Source organism: Leptodactylus fuscus, chromosome 6 (genome assembly GCF_031893055.1).
Source record: "Leptodactylus fuscus isolate aLepFus1 chromosome 6, aLepFus1.hap2, whole genome shotgun sequence".
Lineage (NCBI taxonomy): Eukaryota > Metazoa > Chordata > Amphibia > Anura > Leptodactylidae > Leptodactylus > Leptodactylus fuscus.
Genome location: NC_134270.1, coordinates 150117117 through 150134240, shown reverse-complemented (window position 1 = coordinate 150134240; position 17124 = coordinate 150117117). Strand labels below are relative to the sequence as shown.

At 43.2% G+C, this 17124-nt stretch overlaps 1 protein-coding gene across 4 annotated transcripts in view; it reads left to right on the top strand.

Moving 5' to 3' along the window:
- The window catches only part of CHD6 (chromodomain helicase DNA binding protein 6), a 65559-nt gene that overhangs the window by 20898 nt on the left and 27537 nt on the right, over nucleotides 1-17124 (top strand). For 2 of the 4 annotated variants that reach the window (XM_075277508.1, XM_075277505.1), the window contains exons 2-10: nucleotides 6393-6442; nucleotides 8136-8626; nucleotides 11487-11634; nucleotides 12289-12438; nucleotides 13690-13755; nucleotides 14745-14803; nucleotides 15314-15431; nucleotides 15761-15847; nucleotides 16141-16275. In XM_075277508.1, the coding sequence (XP_075133609.1) occupies nucleotides 6410-6442; nucleotides 8136-8626; nucleotides 11487-11634; nucleotides 12289-12438; nucleotides 13690-13755; nucleotides 14745-14803; nucleotides 15314-15431; nucleotides 15761-15847; nucleotides 16141-16275 (1287 nt within the window). In that variant the 5' untranslated portion in view covers nucleotides 6393-6409. Of the gene's footprint in view, nucleotides 1-970; nucleotides 1073-6392; nucleotides 6443-8135; nucleotides 8627-11486; nucleotides 11635-12288; nucleotides 12439-13689; nucleotides 13756-14744; nucleotides 14804-15313; nucleotides 15432-15760; nucleotides 15848-16140; nucleotides 16276-17124 lie in introns of all 4 variants that reach the window. The other 2 variants (XM_075277506.1, XM_075277507.1) reach the window with 2 other exon arrangements.

Below are 17124 nucleotides of genomic sequence, written 5' to 3'. Positions count from 1 at the left end.
GGGTCTACATCCCGAAACATGTTTTTTGTTGTTTTTTTTTGCAATGGCGGTATCTCACTGTGGCAGATTCTAGGATGTCTGGCCTTGAAGCAAAAAGCAGGTGTAGTGTGGAGAGTGATTCATTGCGGAGAAGGTTGGGTTTTCTGCACAAGCCCCCATCTTTTTTGCCTAGCAAGTAACAACATGTCCCCTGCTATATATATTGCTTTTTCTTTTTTTTTTTTTTCACCCCAAGTTCCCGCGAGATCCTCGAGCATAAGAAAGAAAACGCGCTGCCACTCTAGAAGCCTGGCAGCCGTTCCAGAGCACATTGCAGCAGAAAGCAAAGTCTGTCTGGCGAAGGGACGGTGCCAGGAGGAGATTAATGTTCAGACCTGTTAGCAAGGGATATGGTGTTTGAAGGACGGAGATGCTCTCTCGCCCCCTCCGTCTACACATGGCTTCTTCCCTCCCGAGACGCCACTGCTTTAGCTCAGCTGAAGTTTGCTTATTGGATTCGGGGCCGCTGAGATCATTAAAGACTGCAGGAAAGTATAGGGAACATACTGAGCTTAATGAAAGCGGCAGAAAGCAAATGCCAAGGTCTCCGTGGCAGATGTAATGCCGCAGCTCTCCGTTGCCTTCATGGCACCACAGCCTTGACGTGAGATTTGACATACATGTATAGAAAAGCAAGATACTAGATTATCTCAGGGTGAAAAAATATCTTTCCGCAAAAAAGTACAGACCCATTTATTTCTCTGGGGCCATACAAAAGACAAGGCGCGCACATTACAAAGCACGTCCTGTTGCCCGTAGGGGATCATCCGCGTCTTAGTAGATTCATGATTGCGGATGACCGTAAGAACCATTATGGCTTTATAGAGAAGTAAGGATTTCCAATAGACTGGTGTTTCGGGATTAGGTTCATTGATATTTCCAAGTCTGTGATGTTTTTGATCTCGTGTTTGCCTGCCCCTCGCTTTCCTAGTTGCGTGTGCCCAGAACACAACCCACACGCGGTGACTGTAGCTGCGGCAGAGCCTGACAGCAATGTAATGATGTGCTAAACATGTCGTAGACTGTAAGCAGGGTAAGTGGAGTTCCCTGATCTCTGTGCCATGGACTGGAACCATGCCCCATTGTAGCATATTGAACCGGCGAGCAGCGGTGTAAATGGACGTCGACGCATATGTGGGAATTCGTGTTAGATCAATTCATGGAGGACTTTCCCTCTGCCGGTTTCAGTGTTAAAACAGCAGAACCCGAGAGACCGCTTTAAAGTCTATGGGGTTTGCTGGTGTTCTCAGGTATCCGTTGTTTTGGTGGTCAGGCTCTCCATCATTCGGGACCTGAACAACGGAAAGCCCAGCACAAATGTGAATGTAGCCTAATACTGCTGGAACGACTGAGCACTAGACACATCAGGGCACACTTATCAACCCTGTCAAACTTTGCACTAGTCTTAAACTAGGAATACTGTTCTTAGTTTTAGACGTATAAGGCCTGGTTCTCAACTGCATTCGGGGTGTCTGCTTGGAGACCCCCCCCCCCCCCCCCCCCCCCCCGAATGGACTACTGATCACATTGCCAAGTGGTGAGCTTATGAAAGCACACGAACCCCATAGACCGTGGGTTTTCCGCCCGGTGTCTGCACGAGTCATGCAGAGAGAATAGTACTTCAAAAATTACCTTCTTCTCCACATGATTCATGCGGAAAACACATGGACCCCATTATAGTCTATGGGGTCCATGTGCTTTCATTGCTCACCATTTTTTTTTAATGCATTTCGTATTCCCCAAGCAGACTTCCCAACGGAATACCGAACGCAGATGTGTACCGGGCCTTAATCTGGTGTATGGACCTTCATAAATATGGAGTGTTTCTAGAAGCACTTCACCATGAGACAGATATTTGGCGCAAAACATTTAGGCAAAATTTGTGGACAAAAACTTAACCTGCAGGCTGTAGGGAACAAATATTTGGCGCACGCATCAAAAACCCTAAAATTTTTGGCACAATGTAAGCAGATATAAATTCTCTCCCTTTTTGAGGAGACAAATATGTAGTGCAGGACGTGAATTTATGGCGCAATTCATGACCCCATTGTAAACTTTGCACAAATGTAAATGTGTCATAAAGTTACACTTCTAAACCTCGCCCATTCCGGGGCACATTTTTCAGAAGCGGCGAGCCTGTCCGGATTTTTGCGTGCTTTCTGGTGCACAACGCTGTTTATGAATATATCGTACGCGTTGTGCACCATAAATTTTGGTGCAAATGTAGACAGAAAAACGTCAGACTTCTATTGATAGACACGCCGGACAAGGCTCAGGGATTGTGTTATGATTCCGTTCACACGACACAGTTCATCTATTAAGGTTCCATTGCAGTAGTGGCGGCACACGGACCCATAGGTTTTAACAGATCTATTCAGGGTCCATGTGAACAATTCGAGTAGAATAGAACTTATTTCTCGGACTGAGTTCTTGGGTCCCTCAATAGACTTCAGCAAGTTCAGACTCCGCCGTGTGAATATAGCCGAAAATAACACACAAAAATTGCCGCCAGTTGTGGAATAAATATCACTGTTCGCTATTGGAGTCCATCCCAAAAACCAGTGTAAAGCTGCAGCGAGCTGTCAAGTGTGCAGTTGTCATACAGAAAGTATGATGGGAATGGGAATATGTCCTTACAGATCTCTGGGGTATGTATAGGAGTTTACATTTTCGCCTCTGTAGGGGAAGTTCTGTATATTAATATAAAGCTGACATCCTGCCGCAGTGAGGAGAACGCCAGTCCTGGCTGTTTAACCCCTTAGCTGAATTGGTTAGTAATAACGGCGGAATTTAAGGGGTTTGGTAGCGGGAGGGACCCTTTTATCATCCCATAGGATTGTGTATTCAGTAGACTCTGCTATTCCACTCCAACTGCAACTCTAGCCCTGACTCTCTCACAAATGGTAAGACAGAAGTAATACCAGCCTTACCATCAATGCCCATGGCGCAGATATATCCGGATAGAGTTTCACAAAGGGGTAAAAAATTGGCTTTTAATTGCTTAGACTTCTGGTGGTGCAAAAATTGTCCTGAAGTTGTATTGGTAATCCTAAAACGCACCTTCAGTATGACATCTATACTACTGGTACACAAGGTACAAGATTAGGGAAAAGACCCATCTAAGCTATGCAGTTGTAGTAGTCTTGTGATGATGACGGGATACAAAGGGGCTACTCCTGTTTTTACAGTGGATCGTGTTATGGTGGGGATACACAGTTACATCTGCGGTGTCGCCATCATTCTTTAGGTTCGTTGCTGGATAAAAGGGTCCATCTAGTGATAGACGGCAACAGATCCCAAAGGTCCCATTGACTATAATTGCGTCCGCCATGTGTCCTTTATTCTTTCACAGATCTCGCCAAACAAAAAGTTGGTACACTTATGAATGAAAAAATACATGGACCCCATATCCCAATCTTACTGATATATTGATATTGATAAGCCCACTAGCCACTTCATGACGACCTCTATAGTGGGTCCCTACTCTGCTGGGTGCGGCTCTACCACCCCTGCCATCAGGCTCTGAGGCACAGCACCACCGGAGCGGGAAACAACATACAGCACTGCACCGTGGCAAGAGATCTCAAAAAAGACTTAAAGGACTTTTTTTGTATCTGCGATTTCTGCAAGACTCTGCACTGAGGGCGCTAAACGGAGGCTCTGATGCAGATGTGAACATAGCCTTACAGAAGGAACTGGTGGTCTGTAATTTTAGGCAGCACAGGAATACCATTTGTCTCTTCTATAGTCCCCCAATACCCTATCAGACTACTTTTATTAACGTTTTTAATGTCTTTGCTTGATCTTCAGTTAGATTCCTCCTAAGGGTAAGTCTGGACACAAATTTCACTTTAAAAATTCATTCCGCAGACATCCGCAAAGTGCATCGTTCCGTGTGTATCAGTATTATGCGGATCTGCAAAAAAACAAAACACACCACAAAACACACATGTTGATATCCGCAATTGCGGATATACACGGATGTATGTTCAGTGTATATCCGCAAAAAATGCACGCGCCCATAGACTTCTATTGGACCTGCCGTGCTGTGCCGTGCCGTAAAAGCACAGCCATTATGGACATGCGGTATACTGTCCGAACCACGGTTGCGGCGCGCCACACCACTGACAAAATCTACGATCGTGTAAGAGGCCTCATAGAAAATTATGGGACTGTAAATGGTCCGCAATTTTGAACCCGCAATTGCGGACCATTTGTGGTGCAAAACTACGGTCGTGTAAGACCAGCCTAAGTTCACACGGAGTAATGTGCCGCGTGATGTGGCACGTATACGGCGTGTGAGAATTTGCGCGCTTGTATACGGATTGTATACGCCGCGTTATTTTGCAGCCGTGATTTTGTGGCCCTAAGAACTCCTATTGAAGTCAGTAGGAGATGGAAAATACCACCTGGCAGATGCCGAATTTGATGCATATTTTGATGCAGAATTTGACATGGAATTTGGACAAATGGGCTCCATCAGACTCCACGAGCGACTGTGGATTTTAATCGTATGAAATAAAAAGTTATTTGACAAATGGCCAAAATATATTACCTTTGTTAGGTTTGTTTTTTTTCAAGCTGATGTGTAGTGGCTTAAAGGAGACCTTCGATCACCTCCAGCTGTTCGCATCCCTCAATGGGCGCTACTCTATTGATTCTGGAGCAGTCAGTATTTTTTCTCTAGAATCTACGGTTCCTGTGTGATCATTGCTTTTAGTTTCAGCACATTTATGCTCTCTGCTGCCAGGGGGCGGTTCCTGTCTTTCTGCTGCAGTCTAGGACCGCCCACCTCACACTAGAGAGTACAACTGTGCTGAAACTAACTACAGTGATTGCTCAGGAATGGTGGGGGCTAGAAAGAAAATTTTAACTGCAATGGAATCAGTGGAGCAACGACTATTAAATGAGATGGAGGTGGTGAAAGGTCTTCTTTAATATTCTTTACTGTAGTCATGTTGCAATACTTTTGTCACAACACTGATTTCAGTGCATTGCAGAATCTATTTCCTTTCTACATACAGCACCCACACCGAACAGCTTCGGCTTCGTACAGCTAATCGGTGCAGGGGCTGGCTAAGGATAGGCCATAAAAAGCCCTTTAAATATTGGCCATTAAGTGGACCTGTTTTTGTGTACAGCTGACCAGTGTGCATGGTTATAAAAGACTGTATGTGCCTGGGGTACAGTTGGCAACTAGTCAGACATGTATACGCCAAAGCCACTTTATTAGGGACTTCAATTGGAGCTTCCCTGTATGGAATTTAGGCGCTTTACCCTGGAACGCAAGGTTCCCATGGATCACTCTGTATGAGTCCTTAGAATGTAAAAGGAAAATGTTTGTTTTGGTACTGTGTTAGCCAGTGGTTATAAAATATAAAAAACAAAAAAAAAAAAACTTTGCAAGTCTTCAGTAGGTGATATCTTTTTTAATGGCTAACTCATAATGATGCCATTAAAAAAGGTATCACCTACTGAAGACTTGCAAAGTTTTTTTTTTTTTGTTTGTTTTTTATATTCCTTAGAATGTGTAAATCAAGTGATGTGAGCAACTTCAAACAAGCCATGGTCATTGGTGCGGAACTAGACGGGGACAGCGGGGTTTTCTCTTACAACTGTGCAAAGAGTATATAGATCCTGCAGATATAAAGAAGTCATCGACAAAAGGGGTCAGAGGAGAATGTCAAAAAGCGTTCCGATGAGGATGCAGGGCACATTCAAGAAATTGCAGTCGACGAGTAGGAGACCTATATTGCACTTGTTAGTCGGAGCTCGCTTGTTGCTCCTCAGCTATAACCAGTACTGTCTAAGGGAAATGTGAAGGCAAGATTCCAGTGCGCCATAACTGGATGGAGTAAGCAGTGGAATCCACATTTCTGAGTCCGAATTTGGAGCAAGCATCATGAATTAGTGAACCCTTCCTGTTTCAAGAGATTATGCCACAAAAAGTATATCCTGTTTACATCTCAGCGGTCAGACCCCCACCAATCCTGAGAACTGCGGTCCTTTTCCCCAGCTGTGCATTCAGCCAGGTAGAAAGTAGGCATATTCTACAATGAATTGGATGTATAGATTATTACTTATTTACTGTCATAGGAATCACTCACTAGATTTGTAATGTAGTAGAGGATCTTTACTGCTTCTGTTTGACCATGACTGTCGGCCATTTTTGAAGGAGTCGGAGTTGGGCTGTGCAAACCTAGGAGTCGAAGTTGGTGTTTTGGCCCAGCGACTCCCCGGCCCCGGTGTCCTCTCCTCCTTTGAAGCCCAGTATATTATTTTGCCATGTTCTATTTGGTTGTCTTATCTGTGTTCTTTCGGATGTTAACACCTCGATCTTTTTTGTATTCCAGATGTGTGACCTTAATTTATGATAATGAAAATACAGAAACAAGAGCCACAGGTTAGTAATGATCTTTTTACCTGTTTACAGATGGATTGTGTATACATATTCATGCAGAAGCTTTACTTTGCTCCTAGACATTAGAAGGGTCTGCCACCTGTTCTGAGTAGGGAATTGCTAGATAATCTGGAATCTTAGTAGGTGCGAGGCGGGAAGTAGAGACAGTCAGTTCAGCAACGTTGTCGAAACTCTGCTTCAATCTTATTCATTTTCTGCTGAGTGAATGGAGTATTTTCCTTTAAAGGGCTTTTCTTATACACATTTATGGGATAGTCACGAAACCTATATAAGCTAGAAAGTTGTAGTTTCTGCCTCTGGAACCCTTATTTATCTCAAGAAGATGTTCCCTGATCCCCCACTCCAAAATATCAGCAGCAGTTCTCTCCATAGACTGCAACAGAGAAGTGGCCACACGTATGTACAGTCCTCTCCATTGTTGTCTATAGGATTTATGAATAGAGCCGGACGTTGTGGCCTGTATAGGGAAAATGTAATGTTCAGATGAATGGCCATGTATTTAATATATATATGACCTAGGATGCCTTGGTAAGGGGCTTCTGCATAGCGACCCTGCCTGGGTTCGTACTGAGAAGTGGGGACCCCCTACATCTATGACTTCCATAGGTCGATATCGGGCTTATAGACAGGCGATTTGTCTTTTTGGGAAAAAGGTTTCACTGTAATTATATATGAAGAACTGGAGATACCAAAACTTCCCTTTTGTGTTGGCCAAATCCACCTTTATAAGTGTTGCTCCACTGAATCCGTCACAGTTGGAATTTTTTTCTCTAGCCCCCACCCTTCCAGAGCAATCCAGTTAGTTTCAGTTCTCAAAATACTAACTATTATTATTATTATTATTATTATTATTATTATTATTATTATTGTTTATATAGCACCATTCATTCCATGGTGCTTTACATTTGGGGGTTAGGCCCTGTAGTATCAGATGGGTAGTCCCTATCTGTCTATCTATTCAGCTTGGGTCTGCCCACCTGACAGTAGAGAGTGCCTAATCAGATATTGGGTTTTGTAAGTAACTGCACTGATTGCTCTGGAATTGTGGGGACTAGAGAAAAATTACAACTGTGCTGGAATCATTGGGAGGATGCAAAAAACTGGAGTTGATGAAAGGACCACAAGTTAAAGTTATCCCCTATCCATAGAGCAAGGGGATAAGACTCTGACCACCAGGACCCACAATGATCATGAGAACGGGGGCTGGTCCACTTAATTTAGGTATATGGGACTGACGGAGATGGCTGAACCCTATATTCCTTCCCATAGAGATAAGTAAGGGTGTGCATGTTTGACCTCTGTTTCATTCAAGCATATGGGTTTGAACTCTTGTTGTGATCGGCACAATCCCCCGCCCCATCAATCAGATGTTTTTCACTTATCTTGTGGAGCGAGGATAACTTTAATTTATGGTACAATCCCTTTAAGCTTTACATTTGATATTGAGTTCTGTTTTGGAAAGTCAAATTTAATTTTTATTTTTGTTTTGGGGAAGCAAATTTAGTTGTGGTAGTTATTGTTTGATATCACAATGAAATTTAATCCCAATTTTCACAGTAATGGTTTGAATATTGAAGAATGCCCGGAATTGAACATGGTTTGGTTTTCTATAAAAAGTCCCATGTGTATAATAAGCCCTTATTTACATTACTTGTATTTCTCTCCGCTTTGCCAGCTACCCACCCTGAAAGCACTTAGCTATTCACCAATGTCCAGTGCCTCAATATCCTGCGAGCGCCAGGTACTTGCCCCGTTTTCGGAATCTAGCCTTGAAGATTTCCACCCTGTGACACTTTTGGACACTCCGCCTCGACTCCTGCCGGAGAATGAACTGTACCCTGAGCAGGAGACCTGTGAACTCAACTCGGTGACCAATCTGAATGGGATGGAGGACAGTGGAGGGGGTGGGACGGGCGTGAAGAAAAAACGGAAAAAAAAGGAACAGGGGGAGGAAAAGGAAACTAAACCAAAGAAAAAGAAGGAACCCAAGAAAGAGAAAGTCAAAGAACCTAAGAAAGTAAAGGAGCCTAAGGAGGTGAAGGAACCCAAGCAACCCAAGAACCCCAAGGAACCGAAAAAGCCTAGGAAGCCGAAGGAGCCAAAACCTCCGAAAGAGAAGAAAGCTAATTCTGAAACGGTTGCTAAAACCAAATCTAAGAAAACAAGGTGAGACTCTTCTCTACAATTGTAGAACGTCTTAATGTGTCATGTATATGAAATTGCGTGCCGACTGTGGTTTCTGGTCAGATACTTCTGCTGGTCTGAAGGTCATGTTGCCTGGTAGTCAAGTTCCACACAATCCTTGGAAGAAACTTTCCTTAAATTCAACAGGTTGTAAATAGGATGGTTGTAATTAGGAAAGTTTTCTTTTGTAGACCCCAGATATCTCAGGACACCTCATTCAATGGGACCTCTCCTTTGTTTTCTTTGTTCTTAGGAGAGGGTCACTTAAATTTGAGGATATTTTTCAGCATGTTGTCATTATTGCCGGCTGCTTCTGAGTTACCACAAAGACTCCATCCTCAACCTTCTCACTTAGCAAAATCTTCACGCTCCAGTGGTCCATGTGGCTGCTGTAAAGCATGACTTACATAATGCATCATACCGTGTTTCCTCGAAAGTAAGACACCCCCTGAATATAAGACCTAGTTCAATGTTTTACAAGCTAATAGACATAAGGCTTCCCCTGAAAAATAGAGCTTGCGGTCTAGCAGTCATTGCTACAGCCATCTCAACGCCATACACTTCTGCCAAAGAAATGGCGGAGCTAGGGATAGCCGACCGGTGGATTTGAACTTTTTCGGGCAGTCCCATAGAAATGAATGAGCATCTGTGTACTTTTCTGACCACCACCCCATTCAGACTGGAGATCAACACTTGGCTGTCTCTGGTGCTCCAATAGAGAATGAACGGAGCAGTGCCTCATTGAAGTGGCCCCTATCAGCATGTTTTGAATGCAGTTTTTGGGTATTTGAGTGTACTCCTGGTATATTTGGGTATACTCCTGATGTAAAGCCTAGCAGAGGGCCTAAACCATATTCAATGTAATCTGCTTTCTGGATTGAGATCATCACTTGGTCTGCATCTTCTCGAGCATATTTTTCATTGTCTGTGTTGAGTTGTGTAGGTGTTCTGTCTCCAAAACTGTTTTTCCAGGCCTATGTATATTTGTATAGTTGCGCATAGAGTATTTAATTCTGTAATGTGATGCCATACATCCGTATCTTTTGGACCAAGGGAGTATCAGATGTGAAATTCCATATGGGGGTAAGGACGAGAATATCTGCATCCAGAAACTTCATCATGTATCTTTACTTTGTGTATTTTGTATCGCCATTAATCTTAAAGAGGACTTGTCACCAGGTCTCAAAATCCCAATGATGTCCCTCATCTGATCGGCGCTGTCACCCTGAGCATTGTGGTGTTTTTTTTTTAACTAAATCCGTTCAGCTATTCCAAAAATATAAGCCCTGTTAGTACTGATGTAGATTAGGGTCTACTAGACAACTGGGCGGTAACACTTCATGACATCCATCACACAGAAAAACCACGGTGTTACCGCCCACTTGTCTAATAGACTTTAATTTACATCAACACTAAAGGGGCTTATAGCTATAAAATAGCTGAATGGACTTGGATAAACAAATACTCAGGTGATGGATGTTATTGGGCTCTTTAGACCTGTGACCAGTTCCATTTAACCATATGGCAGGAACTGTTATGACTATGTGTGTAAATAAATGTCTTTGTAGACATAGGGAGGACCTAAGAATCCTGTGTGTCTGCTATTATACACCGTAGACCCGCACCACCATTGTTCATGGTTGGAGGCGATCACAGACAATTCATTCAGAGATCTGTCCGATGAGACCTTTAAAGGGAGTCTACTATGTCCCCCAAACATATTCATTTGTAAACACTTCATTACAGTAATAAACACTATACCTCTGTTATATAGGTCACTTTGTAAATTTGGAGAACATCTTTCAAGTCTGGTGCACTGGGGGCGGGGCTTCACCTCCCTGGAGTACTGCCTTTGGCACTAAGACCTCTACCATCTCCTGCTTTATACAACCCTGTACAATGAAAGTTGATCCTCCTACTGTTAATAACCGCTCATCCTACTTGAGCAGCACAGGCGGGGCTCCCAGGGCTGAAGGCCCGCCTCCAGTGCACTGATTGCCTACTTTGCATAAGACTTCAATGTTCAGATGTTTTTTTTTTTTCTCTCCAAATCTACAAAAGTGAAATTCATAGGGGCAACACAATGGCTCAGTGGTTAGCACTGCAGCCTTGCAGCGCTGGAGTCCTGGGTTCGAATCCCGCCAGGAACAATATCTGCAAGGAGTTTGTATGTTCTCTATGTGTTTGCGTGGATACTGATAGGGAAAAAAACATGTACATTGTGATCCCTATATGGGGCTCATAATCTACATTTTTTAAAAAAAGTAACACAGCCATGTTGTTTATCTGTGTAATGGGGTGCTAGCAGCTGAAATACTTGGGGGATGTGGTAGGCTGCCTTTTAGAAAATATCTGCATTGCTTTCTTTTTGCACCCCATTCTGTTTTTTTTTTTTTTTTTTTCCCACCTATCCTCTATGTAATATGTCCTGCAAAAAAACAAGCATACTCTGTTGGGGGGAAAAAAAAAACATTATGGCCTTTGGAAGGCAGAGAGTAGAAATGTGAGGACAAAAATGATAGATGGCTGTAGCAGGAAGGGGGTTAAAGGGTCTGTCCAAATATTGAGGACCTATCCAACCCCCCCATCTTTTGAGATCACGGTGTACAGAACCAGGAGCAGACAGCTCTGTACACTATGCAGTGGTTTTCCGCACTATTGCCGCTCAGCTCACCTGGTTCAGTTTATGGAAGATTATGCGCAGGATTAATATGGTGGGTGTCATTGTGTAGTAGTTATAGATGGAAGTTATAGAAAAGGTTGTGTCTAGGACTGTGCGGTACAAGCAGATTGTACATTGGCTGTATTACTGTAATGGTCAATCCTGTTTATTCCTCTACAGCAAAGAACAGGGACCAACTCCAGTGGAGAAGAAGAAGAAAGGCAAGAGGAAAGCGGAGCCATGCGAAGAGAGCTTGGAGGGCGAGTTCTCCATGCTGAACTCGGGATCGCAGAGCACAGAGGAGTCCACAGAGTCTCTAGACAGTCAGGTACATGCGTAGTAATGTGTCTACCTGTCCGGACATGTGCTCCGTGTCTGTGCCAGCACCACCGGCTGTGCAGGCGCCACACAATAATAATGAACCTTATATGGCTATATATTACTAGTTTAAGGCTCCTTTTTTCATAACTCAATAGTGCGAGTGAAGGGAACAAACATTACAAGTCATGTGCATGAGGCCATAAAGGGGTCGTCCAGCCTCAAATCTTTATTTACTATGTGATTTGTCAGGGTCCATCATCTTTTCTAGAACCCTCTGGGTGCTGGAAACTGCTAATGGATGGGCGACATGTGTAGAACCCCTCCTATACCAGGAGCAGCACTGCAGATCACTAGAACCACTGCTATGCAAAGGACCGGCCTGCTGCGCCAATTTTATTACTTGGATCGGATCAGTGCTGCTTATGGTGCTCGTCCACTAGCAGCTTCCGACACTTGGACGCTGCTAGAACAGATGATCCTTGCGGGGTCCAGGTGTCGGACTCCAAAAGATCACATATTGATGAATAGGTCATCGGTATGAAAATTCGATTTGCAGCCGGATAAACCCCCTTAACCCTTCCAAACTATTTGGGAGAATCTATAATTTTAGTAATGCGTTTTTCTTGTGGTTTCCATGATTAACAATGCCCCTTGCACATAGAAGAGGAGGTCCGGCCGTCAGGTGAAGCGGAGGAAGTATAATGAAGACCTCGATTTCAAGGTGGTGGATGATGACGGAGAAACCATCGCTGTGTTGGGAGCCGGAAGAGCATCTGCACTGTCTGCATCAACGCTGGCATGGCAAGCTGAGGTCAGGCAACTAGATGGTGTCTGTGTATATTCTACAGACTGTATGGGAATGTCTATATGTTAACCTGTAGGCTTTCTGCTGGAGGTAATGTTGAAATCTTAGGAGTGAATATTCTGGACATTGATATCAGGTCACTTTTTACGGCTCTGCCCATTAATTCATGTGTAGGTGTGACGCTAGGTTCACACTAGTGTTCAGCTCTCCTTCATTCGGATCCGCATCGGGGCCCGAAAGACGGAGTGCCTGTCTGCTTGAAAAGCGGTTACCCGAGGACCCCATAGACTATAATGGTGTCCATCAGGTTTCCACTGGTTTTATACTGAGACTGGTGGAGATGATAGTCCTCCTTGCAGGACTTTTCTCTCTGCCAATTCTTGGCGAAATCTGCGGCGGAGTCTCCAATGCAGATGTGAACCTAGCCTTAGTGAAAATCACAAACCACACACGGATACCATCTGTGCGCCATCCGTTCTGTTCTTACTGACGTGTATACTGCACATGGTCATGCACTTGTATACAGGATCCACTTACTTTTCACGTATGGAGTCTTTGTTCTGGTTTCTGTGTCTCTTCATTCTTCAGACCTAGTGCACTAAATAGGAAAATATGGCTTTTGAGAGATATTTGTAAGTTCTTTGCAAATGGGAACATGCTTTGTGAAGAGAAGCCTATACAGAAGGAAAATGTAGTGTGAACTGAGCTTAAATGGTGCATTTCATGACACAGCACATGTGACACGATTCATTCCTCTCTAGAAAGTGACTCTGCAACCTGCTTTCTGCCTTGGGTTTAGCCTTGTATATTCGGGCCTAGTCAGGCGTGAGGCCTTGCACCACGCTTTGCGCAGTGATTCAGATGTGGAGCAGGAGGCTTTTTTTTCAGTACACTGTCACTGTCTTCCATTAATAAACAGGCTTCTATTTCCTCCATACCCTTACTATATCGCTCTGGCCCCAGATATTTGGAATTGAACTTATATGTATAATATATGGGTTGTTATTATTTATTAATATTATAATTGTTATAGTTTATTATTATTATTATTATTATTATTGTGTGTTTTATTAATAATTATATTTTACATTTTTATTACTATTAGATTGATATTATTATGTATTTACATATTGCTCAATGATTGAAAATATTCTTCTATAGATTCACTGTCAATACTGTTTATATTTAAAAAAAAAATAAATTAATGTTTTCAGTATAAAATTAGTTGGAACTAAGAAAGTTTTGCCTACTTTGTAGGAACCTCCTGAAGATGACGCCAACATCATAGAAAAGATCCTGTCTTCAAGAATAGTTCAGAAAGAGGTAAGGGGCTTTAAGTTTGCAGTCTGCTTCATGGAGACCATTTATTAACCCTTTAAAACAGCTCATCAGCGAGGGTGCCGGAAATTGGAGCCTTTACAACGTGGAGATTTGCACCAGTTAAAGAGAACCTTTCATCAGTTGGGGCACATGTGGTTTTATATACTGCTAGAAAGCCGACAGTGCACTGAATTATGTGCACTGTCGGCTTTCATGATTTGTGCCCCGGGTGAGGAGCTATCGGTTCCGGTGCTGTAGCGCTTCACCGTCAGAAGGGTGTTCCTGACAGTCTGTCAGGAATGTCCTTCTTCACAGCAGCGCCTATCGCGCTGTACTGAGAGCGGGAAGGAACGTCCCCTCTCCTCCTAATAGTGCTCGTCCATAGACTGGGGGGTCGGCGGGCATTCCTCCCCGCTCACACTGTACAGCGCTATAGGCGCTGCTGTGAAGAAGGATGTTCCTGACAGACTGTCAGGAACACCCTTCTGACGGTGAAGAGCTACGGTACCGGGACCTATAGCTCTTCACCTGGGGCACAGATTGGGAAAGCCGACAGTGCGCTGAATTCAGCGCAGTGTTGGCTTTCTAGTGGTATATTAAACCGCATTTGCCCCAACTCATGAAAGGTCCTCTTTAAGAACTTGCATAGACTTCCAATATAACACATGCCCGCCCCAGCCAGTTTTGTGGGAATTGACAAGCAAGATGCACAACTAGGGACTGCAACACATTCTCACCCTCCTGTACCAGTTTTCTTGATACATTTCCCCTTAAGTGTGAAGTAACTTTTTGTAAAGTGTCTCCATATGTGTAAATCTGTATTGGCCCGTGTGGTTCTACATGTGATTACTGGTACAGCTGTCTGTGTAGGTGAAGTGTGTGGATGGATGGATGGATGGATGGATGGGTGGGTAATGTCAGTGACTTGATCTGTAATCATTATGATTTGCCACCTAAATAGCATTGACAATCCATCTCCTTTCCTTTTGCAGCTCATTCCTGGAGGATTGCCATTGGAGGTGGAGGAATTCTTTGTCAAGTATAGAAATTTGTACGTCATTTTACATTCCGTCTGTCATTTGTGACAAATATGTGATTGCTCAGACTTACAGGTTACAGCTTTAGGCGTCTGTAGTTGTCCACCATCTGGTCACACCATTGACATTTACTGTCTGTGCCTGCTGATTTGTTTGGGACCGTCGCTGATCAGCAGATCCTGAGGACCAAGTCAAGTGTTATTTCATATCCAAAGGATAACCATGAATGCCTCATAGTTAGAGGTCTTATTGGAATAATTGGGGGTGCTGTGATCACCAATAAAAAGGTAGTGCTGGTGCCACTGTCTCCATCCTTGGAGTTACTAGTCGAGCTTCGCATCACTTGCTCAACTCTTTCAATTCTTATTGTGACCTTCAGTGGGGCAATTCTCAGTCTGACCATAACAGTGGCCTATGTGTCGGCAGATAGAGGTTTATCTGTACCTGTACTAGTTCTCCATTTGTCTGTGCTTGAGGATCATTGTTTTGGTGGATTACTAATGGCCGTTGTCTTGTCCTCCTAGTTCCTACCTCCACTGTAAGTGGGCAACGCTAGAAGATCTTGAAAAGGATCCTAGAATCCAGCAGAAAATCAAGAGGTTCCGAAACAAGCAAGCACAGATGAAGCATATCTTCACTGAGGTTAGGATTATGCGCAGTACAATCCCTCGTGCTCCTATATCTGACAGAATAGCTCAGTAGACGCCATTATTCTAGCAACCTGATGGAACATTGCTGTAATACACATATATATATATATATATATATATATATATATATATATATATATATATATGTGTAGTTGCTGATCCAATCCCTCCTCTTCACTTATCTGTTAACATAAGTCTTCTTCAAGTTTGCTACAATTTAATGGACGTTCCATTGCGTTCATATATAAGTATATTTGCGCGTTGCTCGGGCATTGTCCTTCGTACTCTGATGTCTGACAGGTCTTCATTTCCTTCCCTTAGCCAGATGAAGATATGTTTAATCCAGACTATGTGGAGGTGGACAGAGTTTTAGAAGTTGCTCATACAAAGGACTCTGACACTGGAGAGGTAAGTGTACTAGTGACAGAGTTGTAATAGCGACACCCTTGGCTATTTACTGGCCCCACTTCATTTTAAGTAGATATTCTTTATGTGGGTCAACCTAGGGATTTTTCAACAAACTGAGTCCCCCTCTAAGCACAAGATCGGGGGCCTGAATCTCCCAATTGAATAAATGCACAGTTGCAGATATGCACATCCGCTCCATTCATCTCTATGCGGCTGCTCACGAGAAGCCACAACACTTGGTAGTCCCATAAAGATGAATGTTATGGCATTATATGTATTGTATTCTCTCACAGGAGGTGACGCATTTCCTAGTAAAATGGTGCTCACTGTCTTATGAAGAAAGCACTTGGGAGCTTGAAGAAGATGTTGATCCAGGCAAAGTCAAGGAGTTTGAAGCTCTGCAAGCTCTCCCTGAAGGCAATCTAACGGTATAGTAACAGAGACTTTATTCATCTGCCATCACAGCGCAGGATGGCGGGATATCTTTGTTTTCCATGCATTCATATTTCAGAAGTCACATTTGAGTTCATAATGAAAGGACACCCTCTACTGTGTAGTGTTATAGTGATAGAGGTACTTGAGAAAACTGGGGTATTGGAAAGTATGAGGGAGAGAATCTGAGCTCTGTGATATATAAGGTTATATGATAGAAGAGAGAAGCTGAGCTCTGTGATATATAGGGTTATATGGTAGAGGAGAGAAGCTGAGCTCTGTGATATATAGGGTTATATGATAGAAGAGAGAAGCTGAGCTCTGTGATATATAGGGTTATATGATAGAGGAGAGAAGCTGAGCTGTGTGATATATAGGGTTATATGATGGAGGAGAGAAGCTGAGCTCTGTGATATATAGGGTTATATGATAGATTAGAGAAGCTGAGCTCTGTGATATATAGGGTTATATGATAGAGGAGAGAAGCTGAGCTCTGTGATATATAGGGTTATATGATAGAGGAGAGAAGCTGAGCTCTGTGATATATAGGGTTATATGATAGAGGAGAGAAGCTGAGCTCTGTGATATATAGGGTTATATGATAGAGGAGAGAAGCGGAGCACTGTGATATATAGGGGTATATGATAGAGGGAGAGAAGCTGAGCTCTGTGATATATAGGGTTATATGATAGAGGAGAGAAGCTGAGCTCTGTGATATATAGGGTTATATGATAGAGGAGAGAAGCTGAGCTCTGTGATATATAGGTTATATGATAGAGGAGAGAAGCTGAGCTCTGTGATATATCGGGTTATATGATAGAGGAGAGAAGCTGAGCTCTGTAATA